Here is a 27766-nt window from a genome sequence, read left to right as displayed (position 1 = left end):
TTTGGAAGATTCAAGAGCACTGGACTGGGTTGTTGTGAAGATAACATAAGGTATTGACTGTGTACTGAATTAGTATATAATAACTGCCAATTATAATAATAATAATTAGGAAATCTATATTTTTATCCAGGCTCTGTTATGAAGTAACCTATGAGCATAAGCAGCTCTACTTCTCTGGGCTTCTCTTTCATAACACGTAAAATGAGAGGATTAAACCAGATGATCCCAAGGAGTCACTTCAGGTTAAAAAATTCCAATTTCATGTTGAATCCAGATATCAAGGAACAGTCTCAGTATTTAAAACAGTGTTTTCACCCCACGCCCCTCAAAGAATAAAGCTAAATAATGTTTTTCATGGTCCAGTTGGTATATTTTGATCCAGGCTTTACTTAATTTTAAAAGTTATAAAACATGAAAACCCAAAGAGTTCCCAAAGGTGGTCCCAATGCAGAACACTTGGGAATTTAAGTACATAATATTATTTTAAATATATTTAACAACTCAATTCATACAGATTGACAGATGCAATGGAAAAGTAGACCACCAACAGATGTTGACTAAACTCCACATTCTGAAAGTTTCATAGAAAAACAATAAGCCACTGCATATTAGTACATCACATTAAAATATATTTTAAAGTATACTTCCCCTTTTAAATGGCAGTGATTATACATTAGTGCAACCACAGAGCACTTGTAAACTTTTTTTTTGTTCAACATCCTCTATGTCCATGACAAACTTTGTTGGGTTAACTCCAAGGTGTTTCTTGGGTCTAAGCTTTTTGAGTGTTCCTATGCCTCCAGAAATGCCCACTGTCTGAGGTTGGGGGAACAGGTGGCATATAGGTCAATCTGAAGAAAAATCTCACCTTTCTAAAATAAGAAGAGGGTATTTGATTCAATGATTGGAGACATAAATGTATACCATAGGCAGTTTATACTCATCACTCATTAGGCAGGAAGCTTTTCAGAACTGGGTAAGATTCAGGCTAGAGACAGCTTCAGTGTGATTTCTGAGTTCTCTCTCTCTGGCCCTTAGTGTTAGGGAAGGAGAGATGAGAAAGGATGCCTGTCTGAATTGGCTGACTTCATCTCAGCCTTGCTTTTGAAATGCCCCTGAAAGGCTGATAATAACAAGTTGCTTTATGAAAAGGACCTACCCACCTAAGCTTTACTCAAACAAGCTGCATTTTTTTATATATCGAGATTCTTGGGGGCCAGAGACAAACTCTGGTTGCAATGGCATATGTAACAAAGCAAATGCTCTTCTCTATGTTCATCAAGACTCAGTCTGTGGCTGTCGGGAAGTCCTTAGCATGTGCAGTGGAGTGCTAGTCAATAATGCAGATCTAACTAAAGATGGGACACTGCCAGAAAGAAGCTTCTCTCCTTGAAATCCAAGTATCATCTCAACTTGATGTTTTTTGTCCTCTTGTCAAGAAAAGGTACATCAACTTCCTTCACCACTAGGGAAATTCAAGATGTTTATTCATGAATTTTCATTCACCTCCCTTTAATTTACAGTATGTGCACTTTAACAACAGAAAAAGGAGTCATCAAATTTCAATTGAAAATACTGACAACAGTTTAAATATATTTCTGAATCACTACGTATGTATGTATTCTTCCAGATTCCTATTGTCTACTTCAGGTCTGAGATGCTGTCTCCCTTTTGGCAATTCTCTAAGTAGGCTCCTCAGCATAGAATAGCATCTCAAAGGTCAAATCTTCTCGCCCAAGTGCTCAGGATTCAAATCTTCTTGAAATTCTGTGCCGGGTCTCATTAGGTGGCCTTGTGTAATCCAACCAGATTGCTTTTGAACAAAAAGAGGAGTCAAAGAGAACTTGGGTTTCCAGAGAAAAACAAAGTGCTGCCCCCTATAAATCACAGTCTCTGTGGAGTAAGGTGTCTTCCTAAAGAGGTAGAAATAATAGGGGTGTGTGTTGTAGATGCCCATATTTCAATGATACTGAACACAGTATCTTTAAGGGCTGCATCTTTAAGGGCTTAAAATGGACTGACTCCACTCATCTCTCTGATTTTTTCATAAGTAAGCCAGAACACCAGTGACCAAGGGGTCTGAAAGATTAACCAAAGAAGTTAGTGCATATTTCAAAGTGATTATGAATATTCTACATTTATGCATATACATCTTTGAATGACAAAGTAATTTTGAATCCACTTAGGCTGAAAACAAATACTTTGGTATTTCACCTTTATAGAGCACTTTATAATTGACAAATATTTTCATGTCTTATTTCTCATAGATTTCTCTGAACAATTTGCAATAGAAAGGAAAGGTAATGATATCCCTATTTTACAGATGAGGACATTGAGGCTTAGTAATCAAAAAGCTGGAGTATAGGCTTCTGGCTTCCATTCTAGGGTTCCTTCTACTGAACCCTTCCTGGCTAAGAGGCTGAGACTCGGTATGCCTGAATTGTAGACTGGGCTTCTCTGTGTGTAGTTTGTCTGTGGAGCGTGACAAGGAGACAGTTAAGAACTTGAAAGTGAAGATGAAAGATTATCCTTTGAGAGTTAGATCATAAGCTCAACACCTGATATATCACAAAATGGATATAAAATTTCACATTAAATAGAGAAAAGAGTTTCCAGCTCAGAAAGACTTGACTAACTTGAATGAAGGTATAACCGCATCAAAAGGAATTATAAAGGGATGAGGGTTTTTCAACAACAGAAGATAAAAACAACAGAGACACAGAAGGAAATTGCAGAGGAAACACTGGAAGTAATCATCAGAGAAAGGGTATCTTGGATCCAGTTCCTGTCTGGTTTGGTTCATAGGTGATAAGTAATATTGACCAGAGAGAAACTATCATACTAGAGTCAAAAAAGAAGCTTGAGCAATTAGAATATAAAATGTATTTGGTTAGAGAGTTTGCACAGCAATATTTATGTCCTGTGTTTGGAAATACTGAGCATGTTACATTGGGAGACAGACTTTACCAGTGGATTTAGAACACATCTTGGCTAGTTAAATATAATGGAGACATGGACAAAATAAAGAATATATATATAATATTCTTGTGACAACAAAAATGAAGTGAGCCAGTGATATAACTGCAATCAGATCAAGAAATAGAGGTCTTAGTTAAGAGTGGATTATGTAATCATTCCTAGCTGCTCTGGTAGTCAGACTTCTGTATGCAAATGAAGTAAATATTAATCAGTGAGTGAGCAAAACATACTACCTTTACCTAGTGGAAGGGACTGAGGTTGAATGTAGCTGGGTTGTGAATAGAAGTTAAACAGGGAGATCAAATAGCCAATAACAGCAGTATTATACAAATGGCGTATACTGAGCCGCTGTGTGGGAGCACATGAGGGCATGGCATGTTTACTTGTTTTTTCTTCCGTAGCATAGTTATAACACGGTAAATAATGCAAGTGTATATGAACCCGTGTTGTCTGCTCTGGTCTGCCTGTTGGAAAACAGAGTCCTTCTCCGTGCCTTTTACTGTGGGGCTGAACATAAGGGCTCTTGGGTATTCCTAAATACTAAGATTATGAATAAGCTCCTCCTGTTACTATCCTATGTTTAGCAAGCAACCTTCTGATTATAACTTGCCTTCACGTATAGCTTGAATTTAGGAGGAAGCACACTGTTCAGAGGACTTCAGCATCTGGATCCCTTGCCAAGTGTGTTTCTCAACATGAATGAGTCAATACTGTGGTTTGATCATCAGTTTCAGTGAGTTCAGTTGAGGGTGAATCTGTATTTGCAAGGCCAATTTACTTGGAAGTGCCCATGAGTCAGCTTTTAAACTCAGGGTCATACACTGTGGCAGATCAACAAGGCAGTGCCACCCTGGTTACCTCTGGTGGTTAGCCAGCCTTTCTCTAGTAACATCTCTTTACCACTACACACTCTTTCCCCTGACAACTTTTATAACGAGCTGCAGGATGTGGAGACACTCCATATATTGTATTAGTTAGGAGCATGGGTTTAGAACTGAACAGACCTGCAGTCAGTTCGCAACTCTGCCACATACCAGGTATATATATGAACTTGAGCAAGTTTCTTATACTTGGAGCCATGGTTTTCTCATCTGAAAAATGAGGATAACACCACCTGTTTCCCTAGGTTCTTATAGGACTTAAAAACAAATAATGTGTATAAAGAGCTTAGCACAGTGTCGGTCATATATGACGTACTCTTTTTTCTCATTTATACTTCTTGAGTCTCATGCATAAAGAGAATGGGTCAGATTAAATCGTCTCAGTATTCCTTTGTCTTATTCTCCCTGCCCCCATACCTCCTGACCCTGATTCTGTTTTTCATTAATGGTCTCACCATCCTTACAGTCTTCCACACTAGAAATATAAAAGTTCCATTTCCTTCCGTCCCTCCCCCACCTTCTACATAGAGTCAATTATTAAATCCTGTAGAGCTAACCAAAAATGGCCCTAGAATCTGCATTCTCTCCATTTTTACAGTTATCTCCAGGCTAGACCAAGACTTCCTTTCTTGGGTTCTAGCTTTCAGTGTATCTTCTACATTGCTGCCAGAATAATCCTGTCCCCAAACAAACCTTAGTACTTTGCTCCCACAATTAAACAGCTCCTTGCTTACTACAGGTTCCACCTAAGCCACTCAACTTGCCCCACAAGGTCCTTCTTAACCTGGTCCTTAAGTACTTCTCTAGCATTCTGCCCCACCACATCCCCTCTGAGGACCTGTTCTTCAGCTATACTGAATTTTCTGCAGTTGTCCAAACCTATTGGGTCCACACATGACTTGATGCCTATGCTCATGTTGCTCCCTCATGACTTTCTTTTTAAATGCCCACTGATCTTTCAAAGCTCAGATCAGATATCATCTCTGTGAAAGACTTTGTGACTTCCTAAACAGGCAAAGCCATTTTTTACTTCACTATCCATGTTCTCACCCCATTTTGTTCATACCGTAAGTAGAGTACTAATACAACCTGCTTAGTAAGACCACGTCCTCTGGAGTCAAACTTCCTGGGTTTGATTCCTGACTCCATTAAATAATAACCACCTAACTTGGCCAAGTTATTCAGACTCTTTAAGCTTTTGTTTCTCCTCTGTAAAAGACATATGATAATAACCTACTGAAGAGATTATTGGGAGAATTCCGTGAGTTAAGCCATGAAAATGATTAGCACAGTGTTGGTGCTAATACCAAGTGATTTAATAAGACTGGCTTTATTATTCCTGAAATTTTAACTACTTACATGTCTGTCTTCTCCAACACATTATAAACTGCTCTCACGCAAAAAAATAAGCATCTTACTCCTTAGTGAGATAGTGCCTGGTTCATGCAGGCCAAATCAGGATCTTCCTTTCCATTAAGAAATATCCACAGATTTGAGATAATTTCAAGGTATAATCAAGACAATCAAAATAAGGTTTTATACTTGGGTACACTTTTGTATCAGATATTGCTAAGGGCTTTGGATATTAACTCCATGTCAATAGATACCCACTATTGCTTGGTGATGTCATTTATTCCCAGAACTTCAATTCCCATCTATATGTAGATGGTGCTCACCTCTAAATCTCCATCCCCATATGCTCTGTAAGATCCAGATCGATATATGAAGGAGCCATCTAGATATCTGTTCTTAGATGTCCTATGAATACCCAAAACTTAAAAAATCTAGAACTATGCTTGCTATTCTACCACGGAATCTTCCCTACAAATGATCTCCATGTTAGGAAACTACATCATCTGTTGCTCAATTTGGGAATCTGGGAATGAAGCCCAACTATCCTTATCTTCTCTGACCATTTTCCCCTCCCCATCCAGTCATGCTTCTAGCTCCTTGCTATCTCCTAAATTATTTTTTGAATCTTGTTCTGTCCCCATTGTAATACTCTCATGCAAGCTATCATTATGTCTCATCTACCACTACTCTGGGCCTTTCCCACATGGCAGCCAGAATGATCTTTTTAAAAACATACATGTCATCAAGCCGGTGCCCCTCATACTTACGGGTCCTACAGCCCTTCCCAAACTGGCCTCTGCCTGTCTCTGGCCTCATCTTGTGCCTCTTTCATCCATGTCTCCATGCCTTGGCCTGCTGGGTTTCCTTCAATTCCCTGAACTCATCATGTTCTCTGTCCACTCCAACTATCCCTCTACCCAGAATGTTTTTTCTGCTCCTTTTACCTGGCTAAGTCCACTCATTCTTCAGAACTCAATTTTAAAGTCCGTTCTCCAAGGTGTTTCTAATCTCCAAGCCTAGGCTGTGTGTGCTTGCTATATATTTTCATAACACCATGCACTTTTCCTTTACCACTCGTCACTTCTAGTTTTTTATTCAGTGTTTGGCCTTACCTAAATTAGAAGCTCCAGCACTAGAGGAAGGCCTGAGATTCTCCTGTTCATCCCAAAGCCAGGCATTGAGTACAGGGCTTTGCATGGACTAGGTGCTCAATTAATATTATTATATTGTGTAAAGTGTTGATTGTTTGAATTTCTAAATCCATGACTAGTTCATTCTTTCAAATATGTTCTAACTTACAAAATAATTGAGTACCTTATTTTTATTATATATCTTATGTTACTTGAATAAGTCGATCTAATTCTACATCTTAGCTTACCTCAGTAAAAAGTAATACCCAGATCAAATAAAAATGACATGCTTTCTTACTAAGCCGAGCTTTGTGGTAGTAAGTATTAATGGATATGCAACATTTGCCAGCAAAGTAACAAATTTTGTTTGAAACAGTAACATTTTCATAGGAACAGTCTCTAGTATAAAATCTTTATACCTGTCCCAAACTTACAATACTTTGGCTAAATGGACTATTAAAGGTTTTACATTGCAGAAAACCCTATCCACTGGCTTTCTAACAGAATGTCAACCTATTCATTTCTAGATGTAATTGAATTATTTTACTTTAATCCAGTAAGGAAGGTGATGGGACTCTGAGGAGAGGTAAAAAGAAAACAAAAAGAGATATAAAAAGGAGAGAAAGAATTGTGGTTTGGGGAAGAGCCATGCTAAAAACCAAAAGAGAAAAGGGAAAATATTTGTGTAGATTAAAAGCAATTTAAGTACAAAGAAAACAAAAACAAAGGAAGGAAAAACCTGACGTTACCATTCTCAGCCAAGATGGTAAAAAGCCTTTATATAGACTCATGAATCCTTCTCCTTGAACAGCCTGAATCAAGCAGTCAGTTGATGATTTATACAAAAGTCCCCTAAAAAGGAAAGTGGACAGTTTGCTAAACTTTTTGTGTGTAAATAGTTGTATAAATAACACATAAATTAAAAAATAATCTAAAGAAACTTACTATAAGGAAACTTAAACATTTTCTGCTATTTTAAAACAAATATTTGTGGTTCAGTATATATAAATCACCTCTTTTGAGTTTAAAGATAATTTCTTTAGGTGTCTAAGGTTGACTCTTCGGATTCATCCCACCCTTAGTCTTATACTTAGAATTCACTCCACCTGATCTCTTCCAGAGAGAACATACTGTTTTATATCAAATCAAATTCTCCATGTTACCTGTAAGTCATAAGCTTCTGAAGAAAGTGCTCTGTAAATTCTCAGCAGAGTATATTTTCATAAACTCTTTGAAAACAATAAAATCACAATAAATACCTTGTGTCTAAAGAATATGATCATTAAATTAACTTATATCCCCAAATGCACAGTATTTTTCCATCAGACAAAGAGCAGGTAATTACATAAAAACAGTTTGCTGGTTGAAGACATGATCACACAGATATATTTCTATCAAGAATAAATACAAGGAAACATCTTTAAGGAACATTATTATTACAGACATTTGAACACATGGAGAGTGATGACTTTGTATCTACCTTCCTTGTTTATCTCGTGGTTGATTCATTATTCGGCTTTTGATGACATCAGCAGGGGTTCCCAGAATAGAAGCTACCAGTCCAGAACATAAACTATAAATACAAATAAATGAATTTGAAGGATAATAAATATAGCGGTTTCTAAATTGTAAGAAAAGGAAATTTGATAGTTAGAAAGAATGGAATACTAAATATATTACTGTATTATTCTTCATAATAATCTTACTTTTGCTTAAAATCAATGCTTAATGAAATCATTAGAGGTAGAAAAAAATAAAAACTTTTTAAAAAGAATGTCCAGTCAACAAATATACATTGGACACCTACTGGTGACAGGCACTCTTCTAGGCAGTAAAGAGGACACATGGGATCCTGTCCCTGAGGCCCTTACTTAGGAAGAGGCAGAGAAGAAATGAATAATTTCAGATGCCGTTAAGTGCTACAAACAAAATAAAATGGGATAGCATGATAGGGAGTAACTGGGTGACAAGCCGTCATGGAGAGGCTCTTGAGTGACAGCAGAATGGTGAGGAACAATTATGTAAAGAATGAAGGAAGAATGTTACAGGCCAGAGGAACAGCCCAGGACAAGCCCTGACTCAGAAATGGCCATGGTGGGCTGAAGAGAGAGAGCGGCCGACATGGCCACGGCATCCTGAAGGAGTCCAGCCAGATGAAAGATTGAAGAAGCAGGCAGAGATCATCCCATGAAGGCTATTGAAGGAGTGTGATTTTATTCTAGATGTGAACAAAAGTCACTGAGAGGACCTTCCACAGGGCAATCACCTAATTTGGTTAATATTTAACCAATAAAAAAATCACTTTGACCAGTTTAAGCCTCACTCACTAAGCTATTCCATTTGAATATAATCTTACTTTCTTCTGTCCGTCCTAAGGAATCTAAAATACAAGCCTAATTATAACATTTTCCCTTACTTTATGCCATCTAAGACTCATTCCCTATTACCTGACTTAGCTCATACACTGGCTGTCATACATATTACTCCAAGATCATATCTCTCTTCACCCATTACACTCTGACAATATAACTAAGTGTAGCTCTGTATTTACCATACTATGCAACACCTCCATGCCTGCACCCCTACCTAACTGGACAATTCCTGTTTATCCTTCAGTCTATGCTCAGGCATAAAGTCTAATGAGTTTCTGTTTATCCCTTCTCCCTTTGTCCAACAAGGTTAATGGCTCCTTCTTGTCAGTTACTCAGAAGAGACAAAATGGCTGTGGTCAACCTACTGCAGAGTCAGTCGCAATTCAGTAAATGAGTGACTAAAAAGTTAAGAAATCACTAGTAGTTCATTATACTTGTGGGCATGAGAGGCAATACAGAGCATGAATTTCCACAAACTGAAAACCCACGAGCTGCTTTAAACTTTTCCACAAGAAAGACCTATGATGAGAAAAGGGGTGGTTGACCTGAGTCATGGAGAATGAAGTCCCGCATCCCATAAGCTGAATCTACAGAAACTGGGATCAAGGCAGCCTGAATAACAGCTTATGTTTGGCTAATGGAAACCTGGAAAGGAAAACTGTGAAAAACTTTTAGGTCCTTCTGGGACATCAAATACCTCACAAAAATAAGGACCACTGACTTCTGTCCCAAGGCTTTTGAAGTCTCTGAAGGCTCTATGGCAGGGAAGTTGAAGCTACCTAAGGAATCTTCATACTCTCTCTTACTCTAAACTGCTGTAGCAGAAAGTACCCAGATTTTGTCTACCTCTTTCAGGTCAGGATTTATAATTCAAAGGGGAACATTACTTTAGAAATACTTGAATTCAAGGGAAGGAACCCATATAACCTTTTTCACATTACAGCAAATGACCCAACTGTGCATGTAATGTCCTTGGGTCTCTGTCCACACGACAGGTATTGTCTATGTGGAAAGAGCTCTTGTTTCACCATATACATTCCAGTAGGTGTATACTACTGCTCTTTTTATATTCTTTCCTATTAGTTCAGATTCTTTGAAAGTTTAATACCATTGGTTTTAATATACCTTAATATTTTCACAAAGGAACCTCTTAACTAACACCTAATATAGTGTGATCTGGCTAGACTTCTTTAAAACATAAATATTAAAAGACAGAATAATGTATTCAGGAGGCCTCAAGGAAGATGGTATCTAGAGTCAAAGGGAAAAGATAGAGCAATAAAAGGAACATTGATTTCACCCAGGTTACTTGCACTGAAATGGACATTGCTGCTTTTTGCTATTGGCTTTCATCACTCCTGGCTAGCAACAGCCCAAAATGAAGCCAAGGACACAGCTGAAGTGATAACAGACAGAAAGTGACTGGGGGAGTCTTCTAATCTCTCCAGGAGGCCACGTGGCTATCTGCAAGACCAGGTTCAGATACTCCATCAGCACTGTTTCAGAGAAAGCCAGCCTCTTAAGGATGAACTAAACAAGCATGCTCATGTGTCATCTTCACACAGAGTAAACTCGCCTTTCTTACAGTTTTACCTCTCAACAGCCTCATGATTTAAAAAGAAGAAAAATAAGGTTATCCTGCTCTTTCTGTCCTATATCATTTCCTGACCATTAATTCAACTCCCTACTTTTCCTCTGTTTCCTTGATTAACATAACTTGCTACCTGCCTTCCCACCTCACTAAAATCCTGGCTTGTCTTTTCTGCTCCTGCCCTACCCCAGGACTTTTTACTTACCGCATTTTTAGAAATTGTGGTAAAATAAACACAACATACAATTTACCATTTTAATCATTTTTAAGCGCACAGTTCAGTGCTTACACCGTTTTTATTCTTCTTTATATCAAATTTTTTTTTTCCTTAGGTGTTGGATGTCTCATATAAAGCTCTCTGGTTGTACAGCTACAATCCCCTTCATTTTCTTCTAGGACACAGTATCCAGAACTTCCAGACCACATAGCACCATTTATCTACTTAGATTTGAGTTCATCATTAGCAACTTCTGAGCTGCCTCATATACCACACATATTCATACCAACCCATTTAAAAAACTGATCCAGTGGGTACAGCTTAAAAAGGAAACAAATGCCCATCATCCTAAAACCTGAATTAGAGAAGAGTAAGACTAAGTTATTTCACATTAGGACTGGAATATATACAGCTGGAAATCTTGTTTTTCCACAAAAGACAGATCTGTTTGGTAGGGTAGTATATGTTAGGAAGATTTACACCTGCCAGGAAATCCATGATTCTTTGGCTAGATGTGGTATTTCAAAGACCATTTGGATAGAAAGACAATGAAATAGAGTGTTAATATCAATGTGGTACTATAGGACAGACCTGAATATCTTGGTTCTGGAGTAGATCGTAACACCAGAACAGACCAGCATCTTGAAAGATGAAAACGTCTCACAAGGTGACTCAGCTGGGTAGAAACTGGAGACAAAAGTCTGGGCAGAGTGAACAGCATCAACAAAGATAGTGCAGGAAAGATGGCAAGGGTAGATACAGATATAATACATATGTTTATCAGGATGGAAATAAGAAGTGGAAGGAGGCCAAAATCCTCAGTTTTCTCTGAAAGAGGAGGCCAGACTATTGGCTACAGAAAGTCTGGTGTAGCTTGTGAACAAATCTGGGTGAGAATGTGGAGTGGAAAAGAATGGTAAGCAAAGACATAGACAAAGATTGCTCTAGTAGCACTAAAGATCACACTTATTTTAAGAGTGGAGGAATGAAGAAAAACTGCTCTAGGAATATAAAGCTAAGGTGAATCTGAATTAGGAATTGCTTATATCTATATATCTCCAAATCTCATTGGTTCAACACTATTAATATACTTTTGGGGTCATCTAAATAGCATAAAGCATTCTGGAATTTGGACACAAGATCAGAAGCTAAATGAAATGACTATAATGTTATGAACACTAGACATCTATAAAGTAACTCAATCTAATGGATAATCTGAAATTATGTTGCAAAGAGATAAGATACTGCTCCTTCCTGGAGTGCTCTTCTTCCTGTCTCTGTCAAGAGCTACAGCTCTTCAAAATACCTAATTCTAGCTCCTTTATAGGCCCCTCCAAGTGGTTTTTTTTTCTTCCTCTTCTGAATGCTACAGAAACTAGTCACTTTGTTTCAGCATTTAAGACTTTATTTATTTATTTGAGAGAGAGAGAGGGGAGGGGTAGTGGGAAAGGGAGAGGGAGAAGCAGACTCTCTGTTGAGCAGGGAGCATTGACAACGCAGGGCTCAATCCCAGGACCCTGGGATCATGACCTGAGCCAAAGGCAGATGCTTAACTGACTGAGCCACCCAGGTGCCCCTGTATATTTTTATATTTGTCTTGTTTTCCCCTTGGTCAACTCCCTGCAAAGGAGCCTGGATTACCCTTTGTACCCACTGCAGGGCCCTGCAGGTGCCTTTATCATAAAAGATGCTCAAACATATCTGTGGAATTGAATTGGAGAATTGATCAACAGAATCTGACCCCAGGAGGGTCCCATCAAGGTGCAAATATTTGGGACCATTTAATATGAAACATTCTGCAATTTTGTCTCTCTCTTCCCCATTTTAACTGCAAAAAATTTTAAGAAAATTGTTCTTTTTAAATGTACTATCACATTACTCTAAGGGTAATATCACTAGATTCTCGATCAAAAGAGACAAAAGGTTAGAATTTATGCCAAATATGAAGAAAAGTAATATAGAAAATAATTCAAACTAAAATAATCACCTACCTCGATAAACCATGAGTCATGATATTGTCCTCAAGTGGTGTATTCAGTACCAAATAGTGTTTCACTGTATCATAAGTGGTTAAATCTGGCAATAAAAAGAAAAAGAAGGCTGAAATATTCATTTGGCAATGAATTTCTTTTATGTTAAGAATATATTAGTCTTAGGATGCCTGGGTGGCTCAGTCGGTTAAGCCTCCGACTCTTGATTTTGGCTCAGGTCATGATCTCAGGGTCATGAGATCGAGCCCTATGTTGGGTTCCACACTGAGCATGGAGCCTGCTTAAGATTCTCTCTCTCTCCCCCTATCTCCCTGTCCCTCTCATCCCCCTGCTCACATACACACTCTCTCTCAAGAAAAAAAACATAAAGAATAGGTTAGGCTTGGGGCAGGAATGTGTACAAGGATGAAAGATACCATTATCATTCTCAAGCATGGGAAAGTGACCTACAGATGGAGGGGGAGAAAAAGAGGAAGAGAGACAGACACTCAATTATATTGTTTGAACATCTGAATCCAGCTATGCCTAATGTCAGCTCAACCCCTGGACTTCTTAGTATTTGAGATGATAAATTCCTTTTTTAATCCTAAGTAGGTTGAGTTGAAATTCTGTCACTTATAAATAAAAGGTCCTGGCCATTATTCTACATTAAGCTTTTTATATATTTTTTTTCTAATGACAATGAAGAGCTGTTGAAGAGCTTTAAACAGGGCAGTGATATATTACAACTCTGGAGTTTTATAATGACTACCTACAGTGAAGTACAGGAAGTAATTATAAAGAGGCAAGAATGGATAGATGCATTTGGTCATTCACCAAATATGTGTCTACTGTGTGGTAGTAAGCATTATTCTAGGTGCTAGGGTAAGAGCCATCGACAAACTGAACAAAATCCTCATTCTTTGTTGAGGGATGAGACAGCAAGCAAATACGTAAACCACAGCATTTCAGATAGTTGTAACTGCTCTGAAGACAAATAAGGCAAAGAAAGGGGATAAGAATATCAGAAGGTGGAGAAGAATGATGTATGTGAATTTTAAAGATATGATCAGGGAAAGCTTCTTAATAACATCTAAACAGAGACCTAAATGAAACATGAGGAAATAAACCTTATAGCTATCTAAGAAAGGGTGTCCCAGGAAAAACAACATATGTATTATATCCCTGAGGCAAAAGTCAGCTTGGTATGTTAGAGGAACAGCAAGAATACTGGTCTAACAGGAGCAGAGTAAGCAAGGGCTAGAGAAGTAGCAGAGTCCAGAAGATGGGGAGATACAGAAGCCAGGGCAGGATTTTGAGCAGAGCAGTGATGACTCTGGATTACTGTTTACACGGACATTTTGGCTGTTCTGCTGTGACTAGACTACAGGGAAACAAGACAGATTAGAGATGAGACTATTGCATTTATTCTGGTGAGAGATGATGATGGTTTGGATAAAGGAGTTGTGGAGCACTGGTCAGATTCTAGATATGTTTTGAAGGCGGAATCACCAAATTGAATAGAGGGAAAGAAAGGAATCAAAGATGACTACAAGATTTTGAGCTTAAACAGTTTGAAGGGCAGAGCTGCCATTTTTGGAGATGGTGAAAATGAGAATTGACTAATTTAAAATGTTTTAAGTAAGATGATGGAGTGGTGACCTTGATCAGAGCAGTTTCCAATGCATGGTGGGACAAAATGGCTGTGAGGTAGGTATAGGAAGACTAGTTTGGAGGCTTCGTAGTGATCCAGTAGAAGGAGGTAAATAATACTTGGACAAAGGAGTGGCTCCAGGGATGAAAAGAAATGGATGGATGTGAGATACAGCTAGGAGACAGAAGTGGTTGGACTTGGTGACTGATTGGCTATAAGGAGTAAGTGAAAGGAAAGAGACAAAACTCAGGCCTAGGTTTCTGCATTGTTCAAGTGAGAAGGTGAGATATCAAATATTGGGGTTGGGAAGAATGGAGAAGGAAGTAGTTTGATAAACGAGTTTGGTTTGGACACAAAGTGATATATTCAAGATAACCCAAATAAACATGCTGAGTAAATAGCTGGAAGCTGGAAGAGAAATCTGAGCTACAACAGATTTTGAAGCATCAAATTGAGAAATTACAATCAGTAAAGATTCCTGATAACTAAAATAGGTACCAATATGATGCAGTAGCCATGGATGGACTGAAATAGCAAAATAAAAAAAAAAAATAGATTTACTTCCTTTGATGTTTAAGTGATATGTTACTATTACCCTCAAAAAGGCCATTCTTGGGGCGCCTGGGTGGCTCAGTCATTAAGCACCTGCCTTCAGCTCAGGTCATGATCCCAGGGGCCTGGGATTGAGCCCCGCATCGGGCTCCCTGCTCGGCGGGAAGCCTGCTTCTCCCTCTCCCACTCCCCCTGCTTGTGTTCCCTCTCTCACTGTGTCTCTCTTTCATTTTCCCTTTTTTTTAAAAAAAGGCCATCCCTTCATTTCCTAGAATCATATAATTTTGGTCTTAGAAACAATCCTTTCATTCAATAATACGTTCATCAAATGTTTACTGACTACATAAGGGACTAGTTAAATAATGATAAATAAAACATCCTTGCCTTCAGGGGACTCATTATTGAGTAGAGGAGATAGACACACAGTAGAAAGCAATGGAATGAGGTACAAGTGATCACAGAGATAAGCACCAGGAACTACAGAAACTCATAAAAGGGCATCTCACACAACACGGCTAGGGAAGGGTGGTTGTAGGGTTCAGGAAAAATACAAGGTAAAGAGACATTTCAGTGGAGTATGAAAAGATCTGCAGAAGGATACCAAATAGAAGAAGAGGGAAGTTGAGAAAGTAGAAGATGAAGAGCAGCGTGATATGTGCAGGCAGAGGAACCTTCTAGCTCATGACTCTCTGCTTCACTCTTTACTCCTGAATCAGTGAATTGCTCAATTCCCTGAAGGCACCTGTTGGATTGTAAAAACCTTCTATATTATGTTATGAAATTTCCACTTTCTTCTGTGAGTGATGAGAAACCAGTAAAAGGTTATAAGGGTCCCAGTAACATGTTCAGACCTGTGTTTTAGATATATCCTTCTGGATACTGGGTATAAATTTGAGGACAGAGGAGAAGACCAGCCTGATGGCTATGGCAGTGCCCTAGCTGTGTGGCTTTGATAGTGAGAATTGTAAAAATGGTTATTTTAAAGACACTAAGGTGGTAGGTATTGGAGAGGGTACACTTTTAAGAAATATTTAGAAGACAGAAGCAAGGGATGCCTGGGTGGCTCAGTCAGTTAAGCATCTGCCTTCGGCTCAGGTCATGATCCCAAGGTCCTGGGATCGAGTCCTGCATCAGGCTCCCTGCTTCTCCCTCTGCCTGCTCTGCCTGCCGCCCCCCTCTGCTTGTATGTTCCCTCTCTCTCTGACAAATAAATAAATAAAATCTTAAAAAAAAAAAAAAAGACAGAAGCGGTTACTGACTGACTATGAGAAGTGAAGGGCAGGATGAGTTAAGGAAACGTTCAGATTTCCAGTCTGGGATGCCTGCTGCACAAGCTGGGGGAAGAGCTGGACATTCTGGATATAATGATTGTCACAAGGTTACATGTGCCAGTTTGGATCTTGGAGGAGAGTGTGGGTAGAGAGGAGGCCTTAGAAATAGTTTAGTCCTATCTCCTTATTGTCACAATTTGCTTGTTTTAGGAAATCCTTTTCATAGATCACCATGGAGAAAAGGGAAAATACTCTAGAGAAAATATTCAATTAAGGTGTTACAACATAAAAGAAGACTGCTGCCAATGTGTATTACTAAAAATAATAAAATAGAATTTTTCATTTTCCCTGATGTCAGTGCTTATCATTACAATGGTGAAGGCAGTTAGGACTTATCAGAGTTCAATAAAGTTTCCATTACCTCCCATATTCACCAGTGCTGCTCTTTGTATATTGGGTACCCAGCCTGCCCAAAGCCCACGTATTCCTCCTTCAGATAAGATTTTTGCAAATGCATGATGCACACCACGAAATCTAAAGGAAAAATAATAATGAAATGTGAAAATATGCATTTCTATGGAATGCAACTGGATAAACTTCACCTATAGCTGTTATGATTTGGAGTAAAATAACATCTTAATTATCCAGAACTGTTAGAAATTTTTAAAAAGTCAATCCTCACATATTCTCATAAAAGAAATGACATTTTTAGTCTAAAGAGTAGGGAGGCCAATCTTATAATAGAAGTTCTTAAAATTGAATACTTTTTTGGCTTATAAAAATTTACTACCCTATCCTGATTTTGTTCATTTTTTTTTTTTTTGTACACAGGTGAAAAATGGTGCTGAACCATGAATCAAATCTGGAAACCTCTGTTATAAAATAATAGTCTGGGTTTTATATAGTCAGAAATACCTAGAGTCCAATGCCACCTTTACCACTTAGTAGCTGAGTGGCTTTTACTTAGGTACTACATTCCCTGATTCTCACCAAAAAGATAATATGACATATTTATTGGGCATGCATAATTGCTATAATGTTACATGGGAAGTTATATTCACAAATGATGGTCATTGTAGTTAAAATCTGTTATGCACTTGTTAAGCACAAGACTTTTTATATACATAAGATAAATTTTATTCCTTAAAACTCTATGAAGTGTGAATTTACATTCCAATTTCCATCTGAGGAAACTGAGGCTTAGAGAAGTTAAGGAACTTGACTAGGGTCAGAGCTAAAATGTGGTAAAGGCTGGATACGAATCCCGGGTTGTCTGACCCCAAGGTTGATGTTTTTTACAATAGGAAATGTTTTTTACTACTATATCAAACCAAAAATTTCCAACAGTGAAGACAAAGGAAGGGGAAAAATTGATGAGATGAGTTAAAAACTCAGATTTTTCTGGATCCCAATAGTTCTCTCCATATAGCCAACCATGGCAACATCACTTCTTCCTGCTACTTTAGTAATTAATTAGAAGTTGTTACAAGATGACAAAATGGATCCTAGGATTCTGTAAACTACTTGGTTAAGTCTGAGTGGTACCCTTTTCTCCTCTGTGGTGGGTGTTCTCTCTGTTTGGAGGGCTCAAGGGGGGCCTGGACTGCCAAGCCCAACCTCAACTTCCACTGAGCCAGCCAGAGGAGCAGCACTGTGAAGAGCAGTGGTCAGTGAGAGTGATGGGCTCCCAAAGGAGGTCCCAAACCCTCCTTCACCTCTGGCCCAGCCACAGACCTGCAGTGTTCAGAGGAGCAGACCTCTTTATACTCAGCCCAAGGCATTCTGCACTTTTCCTCTTTTCTGGGAGAGGTCTATCAATCTCTAAGATTTTGCCCCTTTCCCAGAGAAACAGACTAAGTGGTATTTTAATAAATTGTTGAACATGAAGTCTTTTGAAGAAAGGCAGACTTCAATAATGTAGAGTAATGCAACAGGAGAATTTTGTATCACAAAGGCCTAATAAAAACCTTCCTTAAACTTGGGGAAAAGAGGAGGAATGGGATTAGACAAGGAAGTGGGAAGAACTTGTAAGGTCAATCTTGCTATTTCCCTTCTTTCAGGGATAAAGGGAAAGGAACCTAGCTTTTAGCCATGGAAGAGCTGAGGCAGTCTGTCATGCAAACCTTCTGAACAGTCCCTTTTAAAGATAAAGAAACAGAGAGTAGGAGTGCTAAGTGACTTCTACAACACTAAACCACAACAACAAAATTGGGGTTCATACTGGGGCAAATTGCAAATTTTAGTAATCAGACTCTTTATATCAAGCTGTAATGGGACAAGTCTAGCTGATTAGGCTGGGAAAAGCAGCAAACAACTACGAACACATATAATTTTTCTGATAGAGAACACGGGCACCTTATCATGCAATGAAAAGATCCGTGTTAGCCCTCCTCTTAATGAATACATCCTCCAAGTTGAAAGAGTCAGAATTAATGTCTTCACTGAATGTTGGATTACAAACATGCATAAATCAGTAGGTACATGTTCAAACTATGACGGGGGGAAGGAATGGAATCAGTTAATTGGAGAACTTACCGCAAAGGTTTTCCTTCAAGTTTCCTTTTTCCTTCCATTTGCATCTGAACCTTCACTAGATCAGTTGGGTTGGCTAAAAATTGGCCAACAACACCAGCCATCATGCCTCCAATTACTGATTTCCTAATTACAAAGGGAGATACATTTTTTAATAGTTTCTGTTAATTTTGCAAATTTTGTAGTGAACAGTACCAAGCTGGTCCAGCCCCTGCATAGGGGATTTAAGACAAAGTGAAGAAAAGGATGGACATACAAATCACAGAGGAAAGTAGATGGTTTGTCTGTTTATTGAAGGGAGGGTTAAAGGACTATAAGGAGTTGAAATTCAAATCTGGTTTCAGGGGCCTTCTATGGCCTGAAATCCAAAAGAAGGGCAGTTGCTTCAAAGTTATAAATATCTGAACCAACCATTTAATTGTAGTTTAATTCTGACCACAGGGGAATAAAAACAGCATAGATGTAATCAGTCTAACACACAAAAGCTGGTAAGTCAGAGTTTGTAAATTACTATTTTAGTAGTTTTGCAAAGTAAAGGGGGGTTGATAACTTTTTTCTCTTCGAAGAAACTCTCTCTGCCCCTAGACTCTTCCTTCTCCTCACCTCCCAAAGCCAACAGTGATCAAATCTAGACTACTATACTTAAACATGCTTTGAATCCATCCCCTCCTCTCCATTCCAGCTACTTGTGTTGCAGACCAGACTCTGATCATCTTTTACCTTTTCTTTGAAGAAAAGGGATAATTTCTTTCCTTTTACTCTAAAACTATATTTGAAGAGGTACAAACGGGTATAAAGTAAAAAGAGTCCCTATTATGAGTTCCCTTCCTCTGAAGCAATCACAATTACTAGTTTCTTATGATTTCCTGCACATAATAATAATGCATTCACTGATTGCTTATTATTTCAGGCCCTGTTCAAGCATTTTAAAAAACATTTATTTTTCATATCAACCCTATGACATTAGTACTACTGTTAAATCCTCTTTACAGATAAGGAAACTGAGGCATAAAAGCAGTTAAAGGACAGCTCAAATCACACAACTAGTGAGTGGTACGGCCAAGGTGTAACAGCAGGAAGTCTGAGCGCAGACCACACAGTCTTAAGCACTAAGTTACAATCGATAGTTTGTGTACACACAAATGTATATGTATAAATACTCATTTTTAAAAGAACATATGTAGGGGTGTCTGGGTGGTTCAGTCAGTTGAGCCGCCAGCTCTTGGTTTCTGCTCAGGTCATGATCTGGGGGGTCATGGAATCAAGCCTCACATCAGGCTCTGCACTCGGCTTGGGGTCTGCTTAGGATTCTCTCCCTCTCCCTCTGCCCTCCCCTTCCCCCACTTGAACTCTCTCTCTCTCTCTAAAATAAATAAATAAAATCTTAAAAAAAAAAAAAGCACAAATGTAGAATGCCAGGTTGTATACTGTTCCACACCTTAATTTTTCCCTAATAATATCCTTTAAGATATATTTTTCCTAATAATGTATCTCAAAAGTTATCAATTCATATAGAGCTGCTTCATTTTAAAAAAGTTTCATAACATTCCATTTTATGGACACATAACAATTTATTTAGACAGCTTAACTTTTAACTAAGAAATCTGAACATTTACATGGCATTTGATAGGCCCTGCAAATTGTTTTCCATAGAACTTGTATCAATCTCCATCAACACCAACAGCCTAGGAGAGTGCCTGGTTCTCACAATGATGAACACAGCACTGTTTTTTCTCTTTGAGAATGTCATAACTACTGCCTCCTCAGTAATTGTGACATAATTCTAATTGTTTAGGCATCTGTCTCTATTACTGTGTGCTCAGTGATATCTTTTTCATTACTCTAGCCTCGGTATTGGGTACAGGACAGGCACACCATGATCACTCAATCAAAAATACCTCTTGATTGAATTGTTCTGACTGGGTCAAAAGACATCAAGCCCATCTACCCTGAGAGTTGACTTCACAGTGAAATATTTCCTTTGAACCCTTTATACCTTTCTCTTCTGGGGGAATTACAGAATGTAAGGATTATTAATCTATTTCATCACTAATCCTGGGAAAACAATTAGTATAGCTTAGTACATTATAATTTTTTTAAACAAAGCCAAGAGATTTTACCTGAAAGGTGAAATTCAGCTTATTGCTATTTTCTTATAGTTGTGACTTAGATTTTTTTTAGCCCAGAAAAGATATTATAGACATCCTTATAGGTTAGTCATATAAAACCTACCTCATTCTTTCAAAGCTGTATATTATGCTTCCCTGTATATATTAAAATTTATCTACTTCCAAATTGATAGTTATTTAATTTTTTTAAAAAAAATACTATTCTCAACACTGCTACAGTCAATATCTGTGTGTGTGTGGGTCTGTGTGTTTATGCATAGGTACGGGTATTTCTGAATGTGAGTATATCATAAAGGAAGAGTTGCTGGGTCAAAAGATTACATATTTAAACACTTTAACAGGTACTATATTCTCCAAAAAGACTATATAGTAACTTACATTCCTGTTAACAGCTTAATGGCTAAAAGATAGTTTTAGTTAGTTTCCCTGATCACTGGTGAGGTTGAACATTTTTAAATGTTTAATGAACATTTATATTTTTTCTTTTGTGAATTTTGTCTGTTGATATCCTTTCTCTATTTTCTTTGTGTTTTTATATTTTTTTAATTTATTGGTATGAGTTCTATGTATATTATTTATAATAACTTATTTTTGTTTCTGTTACAAATATAAGTGATATGCACTTACATTCATTATCTCATCTAATCCTACAAAAACAAAAGCCTGATGGTAGGTATTACTTCTACAGCTAAGAAAACTGAAGATCAAAATGGTAAAGTAGTTTAACTGGATTACATACGTACTAGTAGAGCAGGAATTTGAGCCTATCTCTGTGTAATTCAAAAGCTTGTCTCCCAGTAGAAAGAGGCATGAACATTTGCAACGACGTGGATGGAACTGGAGGGTATTATGTTGAGTGAAATAAGTCAAACAGAGAAAGACATGTATCATATGATCTCACTGATATGAGGAATTCTTAATCGCAGGAAACAAACTGAGTGTTGTTGGAGTGGGGGTTGGGGTGGGAGGGATGGGGGGACTGGGTGATAGACACTGGGGAGGGTATGTGCTCTGGTAAGCGCTGTGAATTGTGCAAGACTGTTGAATCTCAGATCTGTACCTCTGAAACAAATAATGCAATATATGTTAAGGAAAAAAAAAGAAGAAGAAGAAGAAGAAGGTAGCGGGAGGGGAAGAATGAAGCGGGGGAAATAGGAGGGGTAGACGAACCATGAGAGACGATGGACTCTGAAAAACAAACAGGGTTCTAGAGGGGAGGGGGATGGGAGGATGGGTTAGCCTGGTGGTGGGTATTGAGGAGGGCACATTCTGCATGGAGCACTGGGTGTTATGCACAAACAATGAATCATGGAACACTTCATCTAAAACTAATGTTGTAATGTATGGGGGTTAACATAAGAATAAAAAAATGAAAAAAAAAAAAAAGAAAGAGGCATGAAGAAGGTGCTCTTTTAATATTGGGACACCTGGGTGGCTCAGCCAACTAATATTGGGACACCTGGGTGGCTTAGCCAGTTGATCTGCCTTCGGCTCAGGTCATGATCCCAGGGTCCTGGGATCGAGTTCTGCATCGGGCTCCCTGCTCAGCGGGGAGCCTGCTTTTCCCTCTGCCTGCCGCTCCCCCTGCTTGTGCTCTCTCTCTGACAAATAAATAAATAAAAGCCTTTTTTAAAAAAAGGAATTCTTGGGGCGCCTAGGTGGCTCAGTTGGTTAAGCGACTGCCTTCGGCTCGGGTCATGATCCCGGAGTCCCGGGATCGAGTCCTGCATCGGGCTCGGCAGGGAGTCTGCTTCTCCCTCTCCCTTTGCCTGCCTCTCTGCCTACTTGTTCTCTCCCTCTGTCAAATAAATAAAATCTTAAAAAAAATAAATAAATAAATAAAAAATAAAAGAATTCTTTTAATATTAAAATATTAAATAATATATATGCAAATTTTCATATACATATGCAAATGTATGTTTGTGTACAATGTGCAGTAAATGCTCACTTATTTGGATTTATATTCTAATTATTTATTATTTTAAGCCTATAACTTGAGGCAATTTGGGTACAAATACAAAATTTTATACAAATCTAATGGATACACATTAGTGCCTTAGGGTCAATAGTATATATTATTGTCAAAACAAAACTTACCAAAGGGGATAATGCTTATCTTCACTTTTGCCAAATACAACTTCACGAAGATGTTCGTAAGTGACCATGCGGCCTCCAGAGTACACTGTGTAGAATGGATCATTTAAAAGGTGAATTCAGCTAGATGTTTAATCAAACAAGAGGGCATTTGACCTGGCCAGTTGATCTCTCTAGCTGGGTTGTTCTCTCATGCACACGTGGTCTTTTCTTGATGTTTCTGTAAAGGTGGCATGCTTTCTTAAGCCTCAGGCCTTCTCACATGCTGCCTGATTTTTCTTGAATGGATTCTTCCTCTCTGCTTTGCTAACTCCTCCTAGTCCTCCAAGACTCAATTCAAAGAACATGTTTTCTAAAGAGTGCTCCCTGACCTCCAGTGTTCTAGACTGCCACTGCACCTGCCAAACTTCTCCTCTGTTCCCCCAGAACTACCCAGGCATACATTGAATATGACATTTATCACATTAACTAGAGATTAACTTGATTTTGTTGCTCATCTTTCCATCAGACCATGAGCTTTTCAGGGCAGGTTTTGTGTGTTTTCATTACTCTATGTGCCCTAATACGGAGCTTGGTACACAGCAGGCATTTTCATTTAATAAACATGCATAACTTCACAGGATAATTCATTATATTGGGGTAACTTTTTCAAAAAGTTTGTCAAAAGTATGAAATGAATCTTAACTGTAAAATACAAATGAAAAGAAGTGAAACTCAAAGCAAGCATGGGAAGCAAAGGAGAAAATATTAAAAAAAAGATTGGGAAATAAAAATCATTAAAATCAGTACATGGTATTCATAGAGAGCACTTTCCTTGATATTTCAGGAAGTCTGATAAAATATTTTAACATATTCACAAATACACAAAGCACTAAAACAACAATAGTCTCTGTACACACTTCTGGAAAGCTCTTGATGAAGACACTCTCACTCATCTGAAGAACTGAAGCTTTAAAAATCATAAGCTGGTAAGTGTTAGTACTGGACCCTTTTCTGGTCAAGGGTCCCTACGTACTTGCAGAAATATTATGAACGTAGGGGAGAAGAATGCCGCACCTGTCCGACCTCCATTTGAAGCCAAGTTTATGTTCTCCTGTCCACAAGCTGAAAACCCAACAACTATCTTTGTGAGTGCCACTGGAGAAGCAGAGCAGAAAAGTATTCTCACTGGCTGTGGCACAGTTACAATTATTTCCTTTTAAGAGGGACTAAAGGCCCACACAGGTAGGTAGGTAGCTTGGGGAACTGAGGCAAAAATCAGCTGCACTGCAATCACTCAATTGCCAGTATTGGATCAGTCATCCCTGTGCTCTTTCAGAGTTGCCTAGTCTGTAGTGTATGGGACAAAGACTAGTGATATTTGGCATTTTAGTCAAATATATTTTGGTTTTCAAAGAACATGAAAAATTTAAATTTTGTGTTTTAAAGTTTCTAAAGTGGAGGAAAATATCAATTGCTCATTTTTTTTCTTAAAAATCTTCGAACATTTAGAGAAGTAGAGAAAATAACTCCCTCTGTATCCTTGAGATGTATCAATTGCTAACATTTTTGCCATACTTGGTTCATTTTTCTGCTTACTTATTTTGAAGTACATTACAGACATCATGACAGTTCATCCCTAAATGTTTTTATATGCATTTCTAAAAATGTAAGGCAATCATTCCTTAATAATTGGTGGTTAATTTTCTTAAGAGAATATTCATTTATCACTGTAGTAGAAAAAACTACTGGATTTGGGCACAGCTAAACACAAAACCAGAGGACACAAACACAGAACTCATAACAAACTTACCAGCTGGAATCAAGATAGATACCTATGTGTCTGTAAATGGCAGGTGTCACTCCTTGCCAAAGCTTTAGAAAGCCTTCTTCTTGAATAATCCCTAGGGCTGTGCGTACCATGCCCCTATAGGGAGCAGATTCTCTTGCACTGTCTCCCAACCGAGCAAGGGCAGCTTCTCCTTGCATTTGGAGTCGAGTTTTTGTGAGATCGAGGGGAAAGGTTGCTAATAAAAAAACAAAATGAGGGGGAAACCCATAACATTCAGAGAAACAAACAAAAATTCTAAAATTCTAAAGTCACAGGACTAATATTTTAGTCACCACAAGATTAGTGATTCTCAAATTTTAGAATACATCAGAATTAGTTAGAGAAATTGTTAAAAATTATTTCCTAGCCCCATGCCTATGGATTCTGAGTAGGTTGATGGGGATTTAGAAATCATTTGATTCTTATGCACTCCCAAATTTAAGAATCACGTCCCAAAGCACCCCCACCCCCAGATCATCAGGAAAAAAAGTGACAAGACTTGGGTTCTTTTTACTCAGAAATTTCAGCCTAAAATCTATGTTAGTCCTTAATTTTTGCTTTCCAATGGGAATAATTTCAGCTATCCATATTCTGTGATGCTCCTTTGACTGCACCCATGATTAAGACCCAATGTGACTTTTAGAATACTATACTAATTCTGATAGGTTCATAATAAGTGCAGGTGAAGCTGCATTCTGTAATTTCATGGGTGATATTCACTGATCTGAAGTTTGAGATACAGAAAATGTAATATAAAGTTTACACAAGGGTAGCATGCTCAATATACTTTCAATTAAGGCATATATTGAGTTGTTTTTCCAGTACTGGGTTTTATGTGTGGCCTCCTCATGAGGACCAATTGTACTTGAAAAGTTTTTTTCTAACGATTACATTTTGAATTCAAGAATACATTTTACCTTGAAACAGTGAAGCTAACTGGCCCACATTAGGAAGATCAAGCTCATAACTTTATACTCATAATGTCCCGAATAACTGAAGTAATCAGATTCAGGTAAGTTCATGAACATTATTGACATTACATGAGTCTTTTCAATGACCACCACCTGATAGAAAATCATAGTTATGCTTTTTTCCAAGAGAAATCAGAGTAGGGGGAAGAGAATATTAAATCTTACCACTGGTCTTTGGAAAAAATATCTTGCTGATAGTTCCCCTAAAACAGAAGTAGTTTGCATGTAGAGAATTTAAACAATGCCTTATTAACATACGAACCCTGAAAAAACTATATAGGTTCTTCTATATTAACATGGGTTATGCCTCTCAAAATAATTCTGGTTTCCTTACTGGTTACTTAAATAATGTTTCAGGTTCTGATCCTAAAGTGTTTTGTACTTAAAACCATCCCATATTTTGATTTTCTAACTTCCCATCCCCAGCCCCCACACCATTCTCCACAAACCTTTAACAAAAGGAATGTTTCTTTGCCATTGGTCACAGGGGGAAACATCAGGTTAAAAAAAAAAGTTGGAAATATTTAATTCAGTAATCTGATTTTAAATTTTTTTTGAAAAAAGTTGAATTGTATTTCGGTAAAAACAGTGGATAACAGAAATTTTTCCCATCAGCTTTAAGAGAAGAGAAAGAGAAAAAATAGAGGGTCCAAAGGGCAAGAGTAGAAGAGCACAAAGGGCAAAACAATGGATCCTGTGCTGGCTGTGCTGGAAATACAAAATAAGTTAATTTTAGATGAGGACAAAGTAACATTTTCTAATGATAACACACCAAAACTGTTGCTTGTTTTGTTTTTCAACAGGCAAGAAAATGAAAGGGTAATCTTAAAATGCACAGTGAAGGCTTCACAGGGAACACACAGGCACTCTGCTCACAAAATTATTGGAAGGAACACCACCTGCTCATGCAAGGGCATCATAATTCTCCCTAGGTGGCCTCGAGTTTTCTCTGACTTGCTTATGCATAGGTAACTATCGGTCCTCTATGTTCTTACGATATTTAATGCTTTCATTATAATCAGTAGCACACCGTAACTGTCTGTCACTGCATGTCTCCCCACCCGCCTGTAAGAAAGGTCAGGGCTGAGTCTTTTAAGCACTATCACCACAGTCTAATATTGTAGTAATTACAACAATGTTGCAATTAATAGGTGCCCCGCCTTGGATTTCACATTTATATATTATCTACTTCTCAGACTCCTGAAACGCAGACACAGTATAGATGAGATAAGCTCAAGGAGGACAACTGGCAGATGTTGAGAAGATGCTCAGTAAGTGACAGGTTAATAACTTAAGTCCTGCGAGTCCACGAGAGATAATGGCATGGCGAGGCTATGTAAGAATATAAACCAGAGAGATTATTTCACTAAGGATGACGAGGGGACTGTGTTCTTAAAAGGTCATCCTCACAGATGGGAAAATGATTCCTAGAGACGAATGACAGCTCTTGCAGCTCCCAAGCGTAGACATTGAGACACAACAGCGCACCTCTGAGGGAGACGAAATTGGAAGGAAAAGACCTTAGTGACCTCCAGTGCCGCCTCGTCGCAAAGCCAGCCTTGTCCCCGCCCTGCCACAACGGCCAGGCAGGTGTGCAAGAAGAGGGCGCAACCCAGCGGGCCGCACACCCCGGGGGGCCGAAGCCGCCCGCCGATGCCCTCACCCCCCACCCGCAGCGCGGCACCTCGACGAGTCGCGGGGGAGGCCCAGGCGGGGGCGGCCGGGTACCTAGCTCGGCCACGGTAGCCGCGCAGCCTGACAGGAGGAACTTGCTCGCTCGGGGCCATCTCTGGGCAAGCGGCAAAAGCCTCTCCTCATCCTGTGGAACCGACATTCAGCAGCAAGACGGGACGACAATATACCCCTTCTGGCCGGCGCCCAGCGCCACGGCTGGCCTGCCGCTCTGCCAGGGCCGCCCGTCCTCAACCGGCGAGCGGTGGAGCGGGGACCATTTCCCTCGCTGGGCTCAGCCAGCCGGCCTCGCGAACCCGCAGCTTTCCTCGCAGCTCCGGGCTGGAGAGCTCCACAGAACTGATAGCTGAACAACAACGCGAAGCCCACGAGGCTTCTGGGAAATGTAGTCCCCCGGACCGCGCGCCTCTTGGGCGCCATTCTCTGATTGGCCGTGAGCGAGGCTCACTCGGCGCCGCCAGCCCCGGTCTCCATGGCAACAGAGCACGTTCTCCCCCCGCCTTCCACCCCTCGGCACCCGCACCAGTTTGGTCCAGCCCCTGCGCTGGGTCCAGCGTGGCCGGGTCTG

General features: G+C 39.0%; 2 protein-coding genes across 7 annotated transcripts in view; one reads left to right on the top strand and one right to left on the bottom strand.

The window, feature by feature from the left end:
- Positions 1-9: 9 nt before the first annotated feature.
- On the bottom strand, positions 10-27622 carry SLC25A27 (solute carrier family 25 member 27). Of its 4 annotated transcripts, XM_064597684.1 has the most exons (10): positions 27235-27538; positions 25672-25709; positions 24540-24731; positions 22729-22813; positions 18506-18628; positions 16392-16504; positions 12515-12599; positions 7824-7916; positions 7093-7195; positions 10-1813 (listed from the first exon to the last, which is right to left on the bottom strand). In XM_064597684.1, exons 1-10 carry the CDS (start codon positions 27291-27293, stop codon positions 1721-1723), a joined length of 984 nt encoding a protein of 327 aa, XP_064453754.1. In that variant the 5' UTR covers positions 27294-27538; the 3' UTR covers positions 10-1720. The 4 variants fall into 4 exon arrangements, with proteins under 4 accessions (XP_064453754.1, XP_045722936.2, XP_045722935.2 ...); XM_045866980.3 differs by lacking the exon at positions 25672-25709 and having other exon boundaries at positions 10-2079; positions 27235-27622; XM_045866979.3 differs by lacking the exon at positions 25672-25709 and having other exon boundaries at positions 27235-27622.
- Positions 27619-27766, top strand: part of LOC123837783 (24-hydroxycholesterol 7-alpha-hydroxylase) — an 88887-nt gene continuing 88739 nt past the window's right edge. The window contains exon 1 of one of the 3 annotated variants that reach the window (XM_054505400.2): positions 27619-27766. In XM_054505400.2, coding sequence (XP_054361375.2) covers positions 27671-27766 — 96 coding nt within the window. In that variant the 5' untranslated portion in view covers positions 27619-27670. The other 2 variants (XM_064597683.1, XM_045866978.3) reach the window with 2 other exon arrangements.

Source organism: Mirounga angustirostris, unplaced genomic scaffold (genome assembly GCF_029215605.1).
Source record: "Mirounga angustirostris isolate CCGP_5_RB_7025 unplaced genomic scaffold, mMirAng1.0.hap1 SCAF_8, whole genome shotgun sequence".
Classification (NCBI taxonomy): Eukaryota; Metazoa; Chordata; class Mammalia; order Carnivora; family Phocidae; genus Mirounga; species Mirounga angustirostris.
Note: the sequence above shows the minus strand (reverse complement) of the source record. Positions and strands in the feature narration are given on the sequence as shown.